The sequence below is a fragment of the Melozone crissalis genome, unplaced genomic scaffold (genome assembly GCF_028551555.1).
Source record: "Melozone crissalis strain CALT ecotype California unplaced genomic scaffold, PUWL_Pcris_2 ptg000005l_1, whole genome shotgun sequence".
Taxonomy (NCBI): domain Eukaryota; kingdom Metazoa; phylum Chordata; class Aves; order Passeriformes; family Passerellidae; genus Melozone; species Melozone crissalis.
The window spans coordinates 3144334-3164454 of record NW_026535783.1 but is presented as its reverse complement, the minus strand read 5'-3'; the positions used below and the strand labels follow the sequence as shown (position 1 = coordinate 3164454).

General features: G+C 38.6%; 1 protein-coding gene across 1 annotated transcript in view; it reads left to right on the top strand.

Moving 5' to 3' along the window:
• The window catches only part of RAD23B (RAD23 homolog B, nucleotide excision repair protein), a 35800-nt gene extending 24435 nt beyond the window's left edge, over positions 1–11365 (top strand). The window contains exons 6-10 of the mRNA XM_054285400.1: positions 294–421; positions 4741–4864; positions 5797–5924; positions 6339–6515; positions 8334–11365. Coding sequence (XP_054141375.1) covers positions 294–421; positions 4741–4864; positions 5797–5924; positions 6339–6515; positions 8334–8447 — 671 coding nt within the window. The 3' untranslated portion in view covers positions 8448–11365. The remainder of the gene's footprint in view (positions 1–293; positions 422–4740; positions 4865–5796; positions 5925–6338; positions 6516–8333) is intronic.
• The last annotated feature ends 8756 nt before the right edge of the window (positions 11366–20121 follow it).

Sequence of the window (20121 nt, the reverse complement as noted above, 5' to 3'; positions counted from 1 at the left end):
AGAACATTATTTCAATTACAAGTACAGAAGTATCACAAGTACTGCTTTTTGTCAGTAGAAGTTTACATTATCTTCATTACCCTTCACTATTTCCAATCAAATTCATAACGAAACCACTGAATATATTTGGAATTAAAGCCACAGAACCACGGCATGTTTAATATGAAGTACTCTTTTCAATGAACTACTGAAATTCAGGTGGAAATTACACTTACCCATTGAAACCTTTTTTTGTGTGTGTGTATGATTATTTTCATCTTATTCCGCTAAAATGATGGTCCTGTGACTTGTAGTGACCGGTCAGTCCTATGAGAACATGGTGACTGAGATCATGTCCATGGGCTACGAGCGGGAGCAGGTGATTGCAGCACTGAGGGCCAGCTTCAACAACCCTGACAGAGCAGTGGAATACCTTCTGATGGTGAGCACTTACCTTGCCTGAACCTTTGTTTTCCACTTAATACCTCTCACTTTGATTTTGGTGTTATTTTGAACGTTACTCAGTCGCTGAGAGTGACATTTGCCATCTGGAAAGATGAGATAGAAATTTTGACAGACATGGTGTGTTATAGAAAACACTGAAGTAATCCCTAACCACCTCTTCCACTTTGCTTTCATTTTTTGTTAATTGATATGGATATGTCTGTAAAGTATGTCCAGTTACAGTGATAGCTTTAACTGCCAATGGTTTTGTGTCACCTCTTAGTGACACCATTAATTGATTAGTCGTACTTTTGTATCCATATCATCACCATTCCTTAGGTTCCCATTCACTGATTTTGCTAACAATGCAGTGTTCTTAATATACTTCACAAACAGAAAGGTTTGAGAGGGTTTTTTTTAAACTCTGCTTTATTTAACTGGCGTTTTCATTTCAGCACTGTTTTAGAAAAGAAACCATTTTCATTTGATACAATAAAGCTTGAAGAGTTAAATGAACTTCATTGGCATGAGAGGGAATAGAAATGTAGTTTCACTTCAATGAAAACCCTGGACTTTTTTGGATTTTTTTCTTATTGTATGCCTTAATCTGACAAGTGAATTGTAACCACGTAGAATCTGTCTAATTTTGTTGATTAATTAGTATTTCCGGTACATTTAATTTTTGCTCTGGCACACCATTTTTCCCCTGATGAGGTTTTTCCTTTTAGCAGATCTGAACTTTATTAAAATCTGGCAACCAGATATCTTGACCTAATCCTTGCAAAATACATGTGGATTGAATTTCTGATTGATCGATAAGAAATCTGGCATCTTTACCCTCCAATTACAAAACTTCAATTTTGTAAATGAAGTTTTCCTTCAGTAGTTACAACTTCAAGTCCCTGGCATGCTTCCTACTTACATTAATGTTCCCAAGACTGTAATCTTCTGATTTTAAATTGACAACAAATGTTTTGAGTTTAAGATATGAAAAGTTTAATTCCCAACTAGCATTAGGCCAAGCAAGGGTGAATGCAATAGCTCTCAACTCTCTGTCAGAAGTCCTCAAGTTCAAACATTTGTTTTTCATGTTGTGGAAATGTTGGGTTTACTGTTCATCTGGTCTGTAAATACACCATGAATTCAGTGCCTCCCCTAAGTGTTTGGCCTGCTGTGTGTGTGGCAGTCCTACACACAGTGTGCAATTCTTGTGCACTCAGTTTCTGGTATTCCCTCCTCTAGTTTATTTCTGTTCAGGAACTCCAGGATAGAGATAGAGTATCCCCATGATGGAGCTACATGGCACATCTGCCAAATGCATTGATTGCTATGAGCTGTCCTTGCATTTTTATCCTTGTTATAATATCCTTATAATTAAATCCCTAATTTTTAGTCCTTCAGTAGGTCCTGTATCTAAAGTGGGTCCTTCTGTTATATAAGATGTCCCTTTATGTGTTGTGTTATCCTTCCCTGGAAAATACCTTTTCTTTTTTCTTCCTCCTGCTGGAAAAGGGAGTAGGGAGGAATGGTCTTGGTCTTGGAGACCATATTAGATAGCAGACTTTTTGCTGTCCTTCTAGAAGAATCCTTTTGCTGTAAATGGTCTTCATAACTGTTCTGGATCTGCTGTGGTCTGAAGTGTCCCTTACTTTCCTGCTGCATATTAAAAAGGTTTTTTTTTAGCTGCTATTGATCTGATCTGTTGAGGACACTGTTCTTTGACCCTCTCTCTGCATATACTTGTATCCAAACTATCATCAGCACTATCTTTTATATAATCTGCAGATTAAGACAAGACATTAGAGATCTATTAAGTGTAACAACACTGTCCAGGTTTGAAGAACCTGGGTACAGCAAGGGTAAGGTGTTGGAAAGGACTTAAACCTTAATTAAAGCACAGCTGTTCCTCAAATGAGCCCTCAAGAGTCCACTTGTTGTCCATGGTTCAGATGGCAAGTCCTTCAGTTTTCATGGTATGATCATTGAGGATTATAGATGTAATCCTGTGGTTGTGGAAGGAGTTGCAAATGATGATCTTTATTTTTCTATGCACCAGGCTCATCTTTGGAGGTATTTCCATTCAGATCTCTCTTTTAGCCAAGGATTTCCTAACCTCTAGTTAAGAAGGAGTTTGGTCATCTCTTCAGTAACCAGCCTCTTTGTTTGGATATTTTTAGGGAACATTTCTTTAGTGTGAGTTAGACACACTACATAATTCCTAGAGAGGTGGTCAATGTCCTACTTGTCAGTCTTTCAGAGGCATTTGGACAATGCCCTTTACTGGCTGTAACTTTTGGTCAGCCACGAATTGGTCAGTCAGTGGGACTAGATGATCATTTTAAGTACCTCCCAGCTGGAACTATTTTGTTCTCTGTTCTGTGCAGAAGCTGGGCCTGATGTGATTACTGCCCTGCAGAGAGCAATGTCAGCTAAAAACCGCTGTACCGTTAAACAGTAAACAATTGTTTCATCCTCCATAAGGCAACAGTGGCCTTTTTTGCTGTCCAAGCAGTGTTTGCATTCAGAGTGGCTTGGTGTGGTTTAATACCATGCTTTATTCTGTTGTGTGGCTGTGTAGCAAGGTCCATACGCTCACTGGCATTGTCTGATTGCAACTGTACACAGTCGCTGTTATTTGGAGAGGGGTACTTCAAGCTTGTGTTCAAGAGTTAAGATGATGTTCAAGATGACAATTTCTAAGTAAATTTGTTTGAACTAGTTTACATAGTCCTTCCATTCAAGAGCAAACTTAGGAGTTTAAACAAGCGCATGTTGTTTGATCTGGACACAGATTGCAGTGATGACGTGTGCCTGTGAATAGGTGAAATCAGCTAGTAATTTCATAAGATTAACCCAAATTGTTACGTTATACTTGGATTGCCAGAAATGACTGATTTGATGGGAAAGGTATTTAATCAGTGCTCTGTAAGCCACTGATAAGGGAGAGTTACATCAGAATTATACCATGAATGGAATCCTCCTCCTCCTCAGCAGAGGGAGGGATGTGTACTGAGCTCATTGAGCCATGTGAAGGTAATGAAGTGTGTGACAGGGAAATCTTGCCTTTATTCCCCTGAGTGGCTTAAATGTGCAGTTGATGATCAGGTTATTTATACCTTGATGTGCGTCTTAATTAACAGGTAAGGCAAAGAGCATTGCTCAGAGCACTGTCCAACTCTCCCTTTCTAGATGTGCCCTCTATATTAGCTGCATATTTGTCCTTTTTGTTCAGGTGCAATGATGAACATACCATATGAAGATCATGTTACAGCAGGACTTTTAATCTGCTTTACCTACCAGTGATTTTTATGGTAGGCTTGACAAACCTCTTCCTTGTCTGGTTACCCTGTAGCTCTGTAATATTTTCACCCACTCAGTTCCTTACATTTTGTGATTCCCCAACACAAGTGGGTGGCCCTTGTTTGGGTAACTTCTCTGGCCTGTTCCAACAGGGTTTGTTATGATATTCTTTGTGTCTCTCCCATAAGTAAGTTTCCAGGCTTCAGAAAGGGAGATTAAAAGGACAGACTTGGTGCAGGAGTTCAGTGCCAGTGAGGAAGGCAGGGTTAGGGTAGGAAGGATTTCCATGCAGGAGAAAAGTAGCAGAGTGAGGTATCATTGTTGTATAACCAGAGTTCTAGTTTATTGTAATATTGTGGTTTAGCTTTGTCCATATCAGGCCTCTGAGCAGTCAGTTCCTATATAAAGTTGCCTGCACATAAAAAATAAACAAAAAGCAAAAGTAAACTATTTTTTTTAAAACTTGCTGAAGCTGGGTGACATACAGACCTTTTCACCTTTGAGATATTGTGAATGACACCTTTTCATTTAAGGAAACAGGTCCCAAGAGCTGTGTTCTTGTATCTCTTCTCAGTCCTTGCCAGCTGTATGGAATTGTTAATCTTGGTTAGCATTTTGTACTGCAATCTGTTGCTGTAATGTCACTTTTGCACAACAATATAACATAGTGTAGTAGTGTATTTAGTTTAACTTTTTCTTTCATGTCAAATACCTTTAAACAGGACTCAAAGCGAGTAATTTTTATTGGGCAAAGTGTGTTTTAAAGTGATGCAGGGCATGCTTTACTGCCTTTTTATACAAATCACACATTTTTCTTGCCAAAAAATAAAATTAATCTTTTCACAATAGTCTCTGTCAGTTACAAATGCATAACTCACAGGATCTTACCTTGTATTTGCAGTGAAAGCATTAAGGTTTTTATTTTTCCCCCTTCATTCTGAAACCCAAATACTGCATGCAGTTGAAACGTGTCTGTCAGCATTCTGTGGGTAATTCTGATGTGAACTGTGGCTTTAGGGGATACCTGGAGATAATCAGGCTGTGGCTGACCCCCCTCAACCACCAAGCACTGGTGCATCTCAGTCTTCAGCAGTGGCAGCAGCGGTAGCAACCATACCCACGACTACTAGTTCACTAGGAGGTAAGAAAGGCTGTATTGGAGAAGATGTGATAAACAATGTGCCCTTAACCAATCTGGTTTTCAGTCAGTTTTAAGTCCCAGGTGCTTGTGAACTCTTCAGAGGGAATTGGGTAAGAGCTGTTGACGTGGTAATTCCAGGTGTGGTATTTTCTTGGGACAAGTGGCTTGGTGTATGTCATGTGCAAAGTTTTCAAAAAATGCAGTGAACTTGCACAATTTCTTTAATTCAGTATTCTGGATTCTGAAGTGCAAGACCACAGATAAGAAAACACAGATTGTGTTTTCTCTCACTTAAACTCTGATTTTCTACTCTATAACTAACTGGGGACTGTCCACTGTGACTATATTAATATATTTCCAACAGAGAAGCTGGGATATCAAGGGAGAAACCTGAAATTTAGCCATGAAGTGTAGCACTGGAGAGACCTATAACTGACCTAGGACTCCTCACTCAGCAGTGCAGCACTTTGACAGTGGCTGGTGCCTGCTGAAAAGAAGGGTATTTATCAAGAATTTATCTCCCTTTTAAAGGGAGGTAGATAAATACATGAAAGGAGCCTAATGAAGGGGTAGGAAAGGTCTGTGTGGAAATGGTGCTCAAGATACAAGAGACAAGACAGTGGATTGGGTAGATGTGTCTGATTGAGATGAACCAGAGATGAGACATTCAGAGGAAAGTGTTGGAGATAAGGACAAGGCTGTTGGATCTTAAAAGAAGACTGGGTAAAAAGGAAATGCATTGCTTAATCTTAGAATAAAGATGTTTTCCTTAAAGCTAAAGTGAGGAAGCAAATTATTTTATTCTCCAGTGAGTGGTGTGTTGTCTATTTCATGTCCTGTTTCTGTCTAAAATTGCAGTGTAGGTATGCATTTTATAAGGATTCTCATAACTTTTTAAAAAAACATGTTATTTCACTGATCTTTTTTTTCAGGACATCCACTTGAATTTTTACGAAATCAGCCTCAGTTCCAGCAGATGAGACAAATTATCCAGCAAAATCCTTCTCTGTTGCCAGCATTGCTACAGCAAATTGGAAGGGAAAACCCCCAACTACTGCAGGTGGATCTTAAAACTAGAAAATAATGCTTACTAATTCTGATTTAGCTTTTGCAAGAGCGTCATATGTTGATGTTGTCTGGGATAATATGTTACTAGCAGTTACAACATTCTATTGCTGGCTTTTCAGCAGTTGTTGCTGTACAGAATGTATTTGCTGTGACATTGGATACAAATTTGAGACTTTATAAGAGATGCAGAGGGGGGTGAGGAAGCGGGAAGTATCATTGCAGTTGAATTTAAACATAAAAATTGCATTTTTTATAGTTAGATATAACTTTTTTTTTCTGTGCACTTTTTGCACGTCCCTTTGACTTCTTAATTCTCTGAAAATAAATATTTTTACTTGTCTCTTGGCACACTTAAACTCCAATTACTTAAATATACGTGTTTCTTTTACTGTTCTGTGCATCACAGCAAATAAGCCAGCACCAGGAACATTTTATTCACATGTTGAATGAGCCAGTTCTAGAGTCTCGCCAAGGTTTAAGTGGCAGTGATGATGGTGCCAGCACTGGAGGAATAGGAGATGCTGGGAATGCTCATATGAACTACATTCAAGTAACACCTCAGGAAAAAGAAGCTATAGAAAGGGTGAGCCTTTCTTCTTTGAAATTCTTGTGGCTGTTGGGTGTTGACTCCAGTGCATGCTTAAGACCTACCTAACTTAAACTTTGCTGAGCTCAGTAGTTCTTGCATCATGTTTGGTATTTTCATACTTGTTTCAAATCATATCTTCTCGTGCTTTATAGCAGTTGAGTCTAAAATATCTTAAATCTGTCTTACTGAGAAGAGGCAGAGCATTTTAAGTGATCAGAGACCATCCTGTGATAATTAGCGATGGATATGGATCTCCCATTTTATTCAGGAATTATTCAGGAAGTAATCTCTCTTGCAAAAGCCTCAGCCAGTGCTGTTTGAGATCATACCATGACAGGTCTCCAGATACAAACACCTGGCTGCTTGAGCACTGTTTGCAAAGTACTTGGAAAGTAAGAACACTCATAGTTAAGTAGATCAGTTGAAGTCAAAACTTTGCCCAGTTGTCTGTCCATGACAATTAGTTAATTATCATTTTCTAAAAGTATTGCTAAGCATGAAAATATACTCTGAGGTGGTACGTTGCATTCATAAATACTGTGTTACTGACCAAATGTGGTTTTGCATAGATGGCAATGCCTCTGACATTTTTTTCAGGACAGATTGCAACAGTTTTGTTGTACTGTGGTAGTGGTTTGGTACTCCAAAGACAATGTTTTTTCATCTGGCAAAACCAAAGCTTAAGTAAGGATCATTAGAGGATACCTATTTGAATATAGGTGTCAGTTATCTAGATCTTGATACTAAATACTAAAATTATTAAAATTAGTCTAATAAAACTATTTGACCATGCACTTCATCACAGATCATCATCTTTAGTCTGTTGCATTTCCTTTTAAAGTCATTTTATGCAGTAGAACTTTATTACCTTTATAGCCGTTTCTGAAGCCCAGCAGAGATCCATATGCTTCTTTCTCTTTCCATGACAGACAAACCTCAAAATTTAATTTCTTAGTATTGCAGCTGATGCCTTCATGCTGTCTGTGAGCAAGAAATAAAATCTAAGAATGGCTGGTGAGGGATAATAGGACACAGTTTTTCTCATAGTTATTTGATCTGCCCCACACATGAAATGCCTTGCAGGTGCTGTGAGGATTTTAAGAAAATCTCCAAATAGTGGAGTGTGTTTGCCTTTGGCTAAAACAAGAATTCATTTGCTGAGTGCCCCTAAGTACTGGCTAAACCCTTGGCACAGTAATAAGTTCTCCTCTGATGTTCTCATGCCCTGTTGTTGCAGTGTTCCAGACGTTAATTAATTCGTTGACTTGTGAAAACCAGATTGCTCTCAGCTTACTTGTCTTGGCTGCAGTGTGTAGTTAATTTTTTTTAAGATAAACAATTGAAAATATGGCCTAATGTGATGTGCTGGACAACCTACTAAAGATCACAGGCTGGGAGCTTTTGTTCCAGGCAATTTTTTGTTAAAAGTCCTTTGGAGCTTTGTATAATTGCTTAAAATGAGCATTGTTTGAAATGGTTTGGTTTTTTTTTTTCTGCAGCAGTGCAATGTGCCATTACTTCATGACAATACTGTCACCCAGGTCTGTTTTAGGCTTGCTGTGTCACTAAAGAAGTGACAGGTTTTTATGGTGGTTCATTAGACTTAATCCAATCAGTTTTTCAAGCAAGGATCCTCTTTGCTAAAGGCAGAAGCAACACCTTATTTTTCACTCACTAAAATCTGCATTGAGCTAGGCAGCAGTGTTATTTTCAAGAAGGCAGTAATTGCTTAAGTGACATATCAAGACACAAAGACATACAAAGAAGCCTAACATGCAAAATGCACTTCCTAAATATGTTTCTTTTCTTCAGTTAAAGGCATTAGGATTTCCTGAAGGACTTGTGATACAGGCGTATTTCGCATGTGAGAAGAATGAAAACCTGGCTGCCAACTTTCTTCTACAGCAGAACTTCGATGAAGACTGAGAGAATTCTTTTTTTTTTTTTCTATTTCACACCTCACACCAGTGCATTACACTAACTCTGTTCACTGGATTGTCTAGGATATTTGGGCTTACATTCATAATGCTTGGTGTATGGAATATAGGAGGTGGGTGGAAGGGAGAACTTAGGAAACAAAGCAAAGAAAGCAACAAGATTTAATGTCTGTTTTAAATTAGCAGATGCAGAAAATCGCACAGTGTAAAAAACAAAAAATATATATTCAACCAAAAAATCAGCTTCTGCAGATAATTAGTTCCTTCTGTAAACTGTAGGTTAACTTTTTCTAGGTTTTCACTCTTACTGTACTAGTTCCAGAAATGTAGTGTAATGCACTGCTTCATGTTCCTTTCCACTTAGCATTGACATTGGAAGTAGCCTGTGCTACGTAGATTTTACAGTCTGTATTTCATGGCAACACTGGATAGCAGCTTTGTGAAATCTAAAAGATCTGAGCAAATGTAATCCTGAATGCCAAAATAGGGGTATTCGGGTTTTTTTTCTTCAGCTGTGTTAAAGTAGTGCAAGAGACACAGTATTTTTGTCTAATGCTGAATTAGAGCAGTGTTGGCTTTTTTCTTTTTTCGCAATGAAAACCCATTACAGTTAAAAGTGTCCTGATTATTGAGAAACACCACCCCCTCCTTTGTCCCCGTGAAATGATCTGAGAAACTATATACATACAGAAAAAAATTATTATCCTGTTTACATATTTTCTCTTTGGGAAAAAAAAAATATAGATACCTAATTACTTCTTTTAATGTTCCTTTAATGTTATCTTGCAGTAAAAGTTTTAAAAGCAATAGATTGCATGTTTGGTTTTGTTATATGCACTCTAGTGAGTTGAATATTCTTTTTCTGCCAGCAAACAAAATGCAAGCTTCATTTTTGTCTGCTGCAATGAGAATTTATCAAATCAAATTTCACCTTCCCAACTTTGTTGAACCAGCTTTTATAGTACAGCTGTAAGTGTTCTATTGCTCTTGAGTAGATTGTAGTGTTCAAGCTATTTCTGTTAAGTAAGGACTTTTGGGGATTTATTCACTTTATAAGGATGAGAAGTTCAAAACTTGAGATATCAAGCAAACTATGAATTTATTCCAATGTAAAAAGAATTGACACTCGAAACTTTATATTGAAAATAAACTCTGGTTACAGAGTTTTGAATCTTACTTCTTCGTACCTACTTATCATTTATTTTGTTTAGTCATCATAAAATGTTAACAATCTTTTTTTTTTATACATGTTTACTTTTAGAGGTAATTTTGCCCATCATTGCAATACTATGAATAAAAACAAATGTAAATTTAATCTAAAGCTGTTCTGTGCAACGTTACCTGAACACAACATGGGGATAGTTTGATTTTTTTCTACTGTTGTAGTCCAATTACCTGGATTACAAATTTACCTCTACAGTAACCAGGAAAAAATATTGTTAGTGGTACAGCACTGAATTCCTGTACTACTAGTGATATTAATGATTTTAATGATTTAGTGGTACAACTAAAAAATTATTTTCTGCTGAGTTTGTTTATCAGTGGATTAACTACTTAGCTACTACTTAAGCTCAAAGTACAAGTCAAGTGTCTTGAAAAATGAGCTAAAAAGACTGAAACATTTGTATTTCATTTCTTCATTGATTGGCCATAGTCTGTAAAAATATCTGCACAAAACAATGAAATGTATTGAAGCCTTTTACTTTTTTTTTTCTATTCTTATACATCTGTGATATTTTTCCAGATAGTGTGTATTTTAATTATTCAGATTTTATTCTTTTAAAATTTCTTAGGTGAATGTCGTCTAAGTGATCAGTAGCACAACCCAAATCTATCAATAGGAGATGTGATACTGCTAAATAGGAAATAAGTCTTTCATAATGTTTTCATTTTAGAGAAGTTAACATTAATTACCTGAGTCAGCTAGTAAACACCATCTAAATAGGATTCTCAGTTTGTCTGTGAACTGGGAGGAGATGGATTTTGGTTTAACACTGCATGCCAAAAGGGGCTGTTTGTTGTCTGTAAAAGGACCAGCTGCCAGGTACTTGAAAAACACCAAATTGATACAAGGACTTCTTGAATGTACTTTTACTACATAGCTGATAGCTAACTAAGACAAAAGCTTTTAGTTTGTGGGAGTCTTCTGTACTGATCAAACTGCTCTGAGAAATAACCATTCCTTCTCTAGGAGGGTGGAGAGTAAAGCAAGAATGTCTGGGTGTTTCAGTCCACTCCCTCCAATTTTGATTTTGAAATGTTTACTTATCATAAATGTATTTGAATTAAAGTCTGTTGAGCTTGTTCTTTGTAAAAAAAAAAAAGGAAAAAAAAAAAAAAAGCTAGTAGCTTTGTTCATTTGTAACTTTGTATGCTGAGTGACTGAGGGATTTATGGCTGCTGTGTTTGAAGCCTTACTAGTCATGCTGTTCCCGTTTTTCTCCAGCAGTGAAACAGTGTTTTTGTGACTTCTGATGAACAACAGGTGTCTGACCTTACATGCTAGCAAAAACTGTTACCTGTCCAATAGCGGGATACTTGCCAGGGGAGAATCATGTCTCTCTTTGTAGTAGCTGCCAAAAGGGAAGAATACATGGAATTCATGTGGTGTTGAGGAGGTGTGACCTGAGCAAGCTGCCTAGGTATGTTGTGCCTCGTTTTCTACCAAGTACTACCGGGAGTTGTCTGCACAGAGTGCTGCTCAGCTTCTCTGCTGCAGATCTCTTAGGGATTTGGGGATCAGTTTCCTCAGGGCTTTCTGAACAGTAGCTGAGAAAATAAAAGTATTTCTTCCTAAGTTTTGGTACTGTAGTCCTTACCTTTGTTGTAAAACTTCTGAATATCTGCTTAGACGAAAGCTATTTATGATGCACTTTTAATTGGGATTAAAAAGTTACTCTGAAGTCATATTAATTCTGTAGTTGTCTGTTCTTAAGTCCTCTCTACAGCTGCATTTTGATGCTGTGGTTCATTTACCTCGTCCAGAGCTGCCTGATGAATCCAGCTAAAACCCAAGCAATTTTACTGATTAAATGCCCTGTTCTTACCCCACACTAACAGAACTTTTTAGGAATGTGAGATAATCACTCCTGAAGCCAGATTGTGACTGATTTTGGAGTGCTGGGTTGAGCTTCACTTCAAGAACATGCATGAATGAATCAAGCAGAGACACAAAGCCAAGTCCTCAAATACTGCATGCAGATTTGTCACCCGCGGTGTCATTGGATATTTCATTTGATTTTATAGAGTTTTGGAGGTAGCCACATCTTTCTTTTTTTTTCTGATTTCTCTTAAATCCAGCTCTGTGCACAAAACTAACCTAGAATTTGAAAATACTCTCTAGTTCAATGGAAAAAATAAGGTGGGAGTGGGGAGAACAGCTTTGTCACTAACCTTTTAAGTTTTTCCCTGCCTGGTTTGGGATGCTAGCAGTGTTCAGCACACCATGCTTTGAAAACATTATTTTGACACAGCTACAACCACCACTATGTAGTTATGAAGCCACAATTTACAAAATTTTGTATCTTCACTAAACCATCCAGAAAAGCAGGCTTATTCCACCTGCTTTAAGTGGTGATTAAGTGATGTATAGGAAAAATTTAAGTATTGCGTTACCACTGAATGCATGACTGCTGCTGATGCCTGTATCTGCAGACTGCAGCTGATGTTGCTGATTGTAATTGTCAAGTGCCAGTTTTGTATTGATATATTTCTTCATGGAATATAGGACCTGTGAGGGGGAGGAAAAAAAGGTCATGAAATTTCCTGGGTTTTTATCAGGACTCAATTTCTTTCCTTCTTTGCAAGAGAAATAAATGTTAAACACACACAATTTAACTCCAGTTGTAATCAAAGCACATTTTCATGAAGACACCAGCATCTCTGGCATTTCCTGCCCAAACTGCAGTGAAACTAATAAAGATAAATACCTGCTCTTCAATAATGGTAGTAGTCTGGAACAACTTAATAGTGGTAGAGTCTGGAAGGTCTTCCTTCCACGTCATCCCTTTGCTTTGGCATTTTCCAAATGGAAAATTGGTGAGCTGTTACAAAGCATTATCTGCTGTGTGCCTCCACTTGCTCAAGTCTGGCACTAAAAACAGTCCCTAAGGTTTTGTGTTGTGTGTGCTCCACACAGTTATGCCTCAGAGACCTGGAGTGCAAAGTGTCTTTCAAAATAGGTGTCCTCTCTATTTTTATACAGCTCCACACATAAATGTGAGTACTCTGTGGGGCTGAGGGCAAGGAGCAACATCCTTGGAATTCTTGTTGCCTGAGATAAGAGATTTTAGATGTGATAGACAGGAGTAACCAGATACACCAGCAGGCAGCTGTTTGCCATCCCAGGGGAAGGGCTGGTTGCTGTCCTTGTAATGTGAAGCATTTGACTTTAAATCTGCAGCAGCCAAAGATTTAAAAAAAAAAAAAAAAAGGCAATGTCTCCCACATGTCTGTTTGGCTGTATCTGTAGAATTGTTCAAAGTCTTGTCAAAGTCAGACACGTATTTTTAATTATATATTTGAATTAAGCTTGTTTCTTCCCACCCCCACTCCCTTGTCTTTACTCTAAATCTCCTTTTTTTTTTCTTTTCTTTTTCACTTTCTTATCATTATTGGAGACAGCATGCCAGCTGCAAAGGGAGCACTACCAGCTTCTGTTGGAGGATGGAAGAATAGTATTTCAGAATAGGAAAAGGGGCAGGAAACAGTCTTCAGGGTGGGATATGAACCAGGACAATAAAAGTGCTGAACGTCTGGGATAGAGATCTCCATAGGGAGGTTGAGGTGAGGACTCTGGGGCTGGAATTGGCAGTGTGTGTGAAAGGAAATGCCTGGGGAAGTTACAAGTGTGATAAAATAACAGAGTGGTGTGACAGGGGCAAATGGGGAGTCAGAGTGAGCAAACCTTTGGTGGGACTCTGGATGTATAAATAAGAGATGGATGGATCATTTGGGAGCAGAACTGATGTTTATCTATAGGGACACTTCCAAGACAAAGAAAATACTTGTTTCTTGTAGCTTATCCAGTAGCTTTTTGTGTAGTGCTTTGGTTCTAAAACCAGTTCTGAGGGAGATGATGAGGTTATAAAACAACAAGGGCAGTAAAAAGAAACAAACCAGTGTGTACCTTGGTAATTTACCTCACAGACATGATACAGTACTCTTGGGTAGTCAGACTGCACTGAGGTCCTCCTGCTTAAAGGTGGAGAGGGGAAAAAAGTAATTTAAATAAATTTTGTTTCTATGAGTCTCTGTGTTGCTTGAAGTGATAGAAATGAAGTGATAGAAATGATCTGCCTAAAAGCATGCATTTCATATTAACAAACATGCTGCTTGCTTCCCCTGTCTCCATGTTAAAATATCAAATTTCCCTTTGGCAAAGGGCGGGACTGTGCAGGACACTGTTGGAGCAAAGCTGCAGAGTCTATTTGGACAACTGCTCCTGATGGATTGTGCCTTTTGAGCATGAATGTAATTTGTGATCCATGAGCGTCCTAAAATCTGAGCTGTGACCTGTGGAAAGCAGAAAAAACCCTGGGAACACTCATTCTTGGAAGAGCAGCAGGGTTAAAATGAGAAGCTACTAGAATATATTAAACATGACTGTAAGTCAAGAAAGCTGCAATTTCTTTTTCAGCTGCAGTAAGAAATTGTTTCTAAATGTGTACATAGCTGTATTTTTCACATTTCACAGAATTTGCTGTAAGTGGCTCTGGTACACAAACAAAGGAGGCAGAATACACAAAAAGCCATTTTCTAAATCTAGTTGAAGGGTGCCTGTGTTTCCCTCAGAACCTGTGGCAAAGGGTCATTCCTGAAGCACTCATTTTGCCATGAACAAGGGTGATTTTGCTCCCAGGCAGTGGCAGCAGGATGGAGAGCTGTCACTGCTGAAATTAACTCTTCGCTGTGGGAGAGGCTTGTAAATTCACCCACTGCTCTTGGCAAGAGGGGGGAGCTTTGTGATCCCAGTCAGAATTCCCTTTGCTCCAGCATTTTTTGGAAATGACCTGTTGCTTTCCAGATTTATCAAAGTGTGGCATTTGTCACTTGAGAGTCCCTGCTCAAAGGGGAGGGGAGCTGGGAGTGCAGGATCCCTGATGAAGGGGCAAAGCAGTTCTTGGGAAGAGACACAAAAACTAAAAATAATTCTGGCAATCATACTTTCAGGACACCATTGTGTCTTGATTCTTCCCTCTGTTGGGCCAAGTATTTTCTAAAGCCCTGGCATGATTTAGATATTTACCAAATGTCTTTATATCAAAAGTCACATTGCACTGGGTGCAATAAAAATAAATGCAACTTATGGTTAAGAGATTTATTTCCACCCAAGAAGTGGAACTAAGAAAATGGTGTCCATATAAAACAAAAATTCATAGACTACATATTGCTTTCCTTCTAAGCATGTATCTTTCCTCCCAAGAGGACAGGAATATGTAAAGTGTCTTTACTAACAACACTGATACAAAATTCCAGAGCATAAAGAAAAAATAGGGTTGATAATCTTCCCATAATAAAAAAAACTGGTTAAAACTGATTGCTAATCTATTAATCTTATTTGTAAATGTCTAAATATTGGACTGCACTTTATCTAAGCGCCCTTATCACAAAATTCACCCAACACCAGATAGAACATGGGGTGCTGCATAATGAATTTAAGAGCAAAACCAGCACCTGTTATTTAACCATTCTGATGCAAAATGAGGCTGGGAGGTGAAGCCATGGTGGTGTTCATGCTGCCAGGTGTCAGATACAAACTGATGTTTTTAGAGGAGACAAACACCCTGTTGGAAGGTAGGGTGGCAAGAAAAATAGGTTTGCCTGCTATGGCTGCTTCTAGTGCCGAATTCTGCTGGTTTTATATTTGGATTTTGAAAGTGTAGCCACTGATACTGCAGTTCTGTTTCCTTGCTGCACAGCTGAAGGTTGTGGTGCCTTTAGAACGCCGTGTTATTCCCTAATAAGCCTTATCATGCCCTAATAATACCTTCTGAATGCCTTGGATGTGAGTGATTAGGCCTGTGCTTACACAAATAGGTGCCTCAGTGGTAAGATGTTATTTGCATGATTGTGGTCTGTAGGTGGAGAAGCTGCAAGCCTGTCATCAAATTACTTGTTCCAGCTGAAAAAAACCCAAACTTGCTCTGTGTGGCATCATCATCATCATCATCATCATCATCATCATCATAGCTTGCATGGAGCAATTAGTGTTATTTTGCAAGAGACTGGAATTCTGTCCCTTTTCTTCTCCCTGTTTTTTTGCTTTATGGTGAGTGTGCTGGTTTTTTATTTTATTTTATTTTATTTTATTGCTGAGCAGTGTCTGCACAACGAGGCCTTTCTCTGCTCCTCTCACCACCCTGGCAGCGAGGGGCTGAGGGTGCTCAAGGATTTGGGAGGGGACACAGCCAGGACAGCTGATCCCAATGGATCTGAGGGGCATTCCAGACTGTGTGACATCATGGCCAGCTTAGGAGGTGGTGAGGACACCAAGGAAGGGCAAGGGAGACTCACATTCAAGGGTTTTGTCTTCCCAAGTGATGGAGCCCAGCTTTCCTGGGGATGGGGATTTCTCCCATTTGCCCATGGGAGGTGGTGAAGGAATTCCTTGATTTGTTTTGTTTGCGTGCGTGGATTTTGCTGCCCCTCTGAGGCTGTTTTTATTCCAACCCAGAAATTTTGCAGCTTTTTCCCCTTCTGATTCTGTCCCCCATTCCCCTACTCAAGGGAGTGAGCAAGTTGCTGACTGGAGCTGATCTCTGGAAGTGAGAAGAAGACAAGTCAATTAGAACACTGAGACAACTTTAAGTTTTTTGTACACTTAATTTAAGTTTTGTGTACACTCACCTTTCCCTGGATTCTGCTAATTCCCAGCTCTCTGTGTGTTTGTGGACACCCCTATGCTCTGCAATTGTTTTCTTTGCTGGGAACAGAAGCAGGGTCACCATTTTACACAGGTGGAAATACAGGTTTCTTATTTTTAACCCTTCTCTCCCTTCACCTCTGACCCTGGCCACAGTGTTGCTTGTCCTCCTGTTTAACACTCAGGTTTTGTAATCAGGAATTGAGCCACCCTGGGGAGATGGAGAATGAGCAGCTCAGTCGTCAAATTAAGTTAGCATTTAGAGAAGTGTAGGCAGAGGCCACACGGAGCTCACCAGGCACCTTGCATGGCTGGCTGGCAAGGAAACTGGGAAAAAAAAGAGAGGGAAAAAGGGGGAAAAGTGGTTAATTCTGCATTTGAGTAAAGAGAAGGGGAAATGCTTGGCAGTCTGGGGGGTTCTGTGGGGGCTGTAGTGCTGAAACCCCAGGTTTGAGAGCAACACACCAGTGAGGTGCCTGGAGAAGGGAGATGCCTGAGGAAACCCTGAGGGGTTTATAAATATACCAAAAATATGTGTAACTGGCAATATTAGGGTTGGGCTTCAGCAATTTTGACTCAAAGCTGTGTCACTCCTGCCAGGCAGACTCTGAGTGTGCCACAATCTCGATGGAGATTGCTGCCCCAAATCTGAATATGCAAATCTGAGGGCAAGAAACACCTCAGAGAGCTGGTGCAGGACTGGGAAGAGCAGCCCTGTGAGTTTGGACCTGTGTGGTGATGTTTGAGAGTCCCCAGGACGAGGGAAGAGATCAGAACCTTGACTCCACATTTCAGAAGGCTCATTTATTATATATATGGTATATATGGTATATATGCACGGTATATATAATGGTATATATTATATTAGAAGAAAATTGTATATATTATAATAAATATATAATAAATAAATTTATTAAAATAAATATTGAATAATGGTATATATTATATTAAAAGAAAAATATATTTTATTTTACTAATGATGATATATTAGATATTAGATATTTTATTATATACTATATATATTATATTATATTATACACTATATATTAATATTATATTTTATATTTATTATATTACATTATAAATATAATATAATATAATATAATAATATATAACTATAATAACAATATACTAGAATATTAATAAAATAAAATATTATCTTATATTAGCATTTCATTATTATATTAATATTATATATCATTAATATTATTATTATTATTATTATTATTATTATTATTATTATTATTATTATTATTATTATTTACTATAATAAAGAACGAGAAAGGAGACATCAGAGGGCTAGCAAAGAAAGGAATGAATAATAAAATTTGTGACTGATCAGAGTGATTGACACAGCTGGCTGTGATGTGATTGGCCATTAATTAAAAACAATTCACATGCTGGGTAAACAACTCTCCAAATCACATTCCAGAGAAGCACAACATGGAGAAGCTGAAGCTTCCCAGCTTCTCAGGAGAAAAGATCCTGGCCAAGGGATTTTTCATAAAATATGTCAGTGACACCTGTGCTTGATCACTTGTATGTTCATCAGATTTGAACAGCTTAAACAGTGCTAAGGAGCAGTAATTTCACCTGGAAAAAGTCACAAAGATTGTGAAGGTGGTAGGATGAAGGTTTTGGAAAGATTTCCCATTCTAGTATTTTGCTGAACTAAACACAACCTTATTTACATCCTGTATTCTAAGATTTTCTGATCTGTTCTAACTTTGCAGCTTTAAAGAAGCTGGAAGAAAACTCCCCATGCTTGGTGTCTGCCTGTGGTTGTGTTTTGGTTTGGAGGTATTTGGGTGGTTTTTTGTTTTTTTGGTTTTTTTTTTTCTGGTTGTGGGTTGTTGGGTTTTTTTTGTTTTTTTCTTTTTTCTTTTTTTTTTTTTGGGGGGGGGATTTGGGGGAGGCCTTGATTGGTTGTTTTTAAGGTTCAGTCAATAACCGATTTTAATGTTTTGGGGAAAATAGAATGGGGGGCAAGGAGAATACATTACTTTTTGAAATTTCAGTTTTCTTTCACTGAGCAGAGGCACTGGATATCTCAAGATTATTGAATATGGTTGCTATTTCCCCCCACATTTGTTCATGGGGCCAGGACGACGAAAAACTATGAGGGTTGATATTTATTTTTTTCTCTCTTTGGTTTCCAGTGCCAAGTGCCCAGGCAGAGTTTCTGTGATGCTGAAAGTCTGAAAGTCTCTGCTGTATTCCTTGTGCCCAAGCCAACAAATCTGAAAGCTCCCATGTAGCAATTTAATGCTTCTTTTGTGCATTCAGTTGTGCACAAACATTTATCTGAACTGTTCTGGACATGCACTGGTTTATGGTAGGCGTGGAGAGCTGCTGGTTCTTGACTCCTGTGACAGCTTAGAGCCTGTGGAATCTGTAAGCTTGGAGGTTGGACCACTGGAAAGGAGGAGAGCAGATATTGCATCAGGCTTTGGTTAAAAAGGCAGTTTTTGAGGCACCTAGAGTCAAAACAAAGGCAGCTGAAACTCTGTTGTGTTCCATTTACAAATTTGTAAAACTTCGGCTCTCCTTCAATGTCATTGTCAATAATTTAATTTTTTCCTCACTTTTGGCTGGTGCTAATTTTTTTTTCTTTTTTTTTTTTTTTTTGGGATGCCCTAATTCAGTTTGTCCCACCTCGTGGTGCTGCCTGTGCAGATCACAGGGTGTGAATCACCAGGCTGTGGCACATTGAACCCTGATGTGGAAACAGATCCTCAGAAAATGGAGCACCGTGTCCTCCACTGACAGAAAGTGCCTGTGAGGGCTCCTGACAGGGTTTGTGTCACCCTGTCTGTCTCTCTTCTGCTTGAAGGACAAAATCCTGCCAGAGTCATTAGCTGCAGTGGAAAGGTTGTGTGGCTCTGACCATCATCTGTGAACCACAAAGGGGTGGAATCTGATTAAATCTGATTGGGTTTTTCTTATGGGCAGTCTTGACTTCATGGTCAGCTTGGCAGGGGAATGCAGTGTTCTCACAAAGAATTTTTTTTTCCAGGTTTCAGTGGTGTCTCAGCTTTTCTGAGATTGTTATTAATAGAATGGAATAAGATTTGAGTCACATATTGGAGCAGGTTGTGCTGTCCCCACCTTTGGAGGATTCCAGGTCCAGCCTGGTTGAAGCCCTGAGTGCTCTGATTTAATCCTGTGGCTCACCCAGCAGGAATTAAGATCTCCAGAGGTCCCTGATTGATCTAGGTCCTCAAAATTAATTATTTTTTTCATGCAGCCTTACCATTCCAGTGGGGATTTATCTTCTGTGAAAGCTTAGCCTCAATTTCCATATCCTGCCCTTTCTTTTTGGTTTTTTTTTTTTTTACTTTCTTTGAAGCGTGGAAGCTGCCTAAACACCATTTGAATACTGAATTCTGCCACCTTCTCTTCATTTTTTAAGCAGACCTATAAAAATTAACAAACCAAGCTTGTCTGATGTTGTTACTTCTTTAAAAATCCATCAGTAATGTCATGACAAATTAAATTACACCTAAATTTATTTCTTTCTTAGATTCTGATAGGCAAAGAAAAGAATTTGCAGAATCAGAAAGAGTTAGGTGACTTTTCCAATGATGAATTGGACAGAACGATTTTCTGAGCTGGCATGTAAAATAGATGCCCTGGATTATTAACTGTGAAATTTTCTGACGTCCTTTATTGTTGTGGAAGCAGCTGCCCATTTGTTTATTTCAAAAACATTGCTTCCACAGTGGGCTCACTTCCCCACCTCACCTCCTCCAGCTAAAAGCATCTATTAGTACTTGTGAGAATTTTCCAAGAGGCAAAA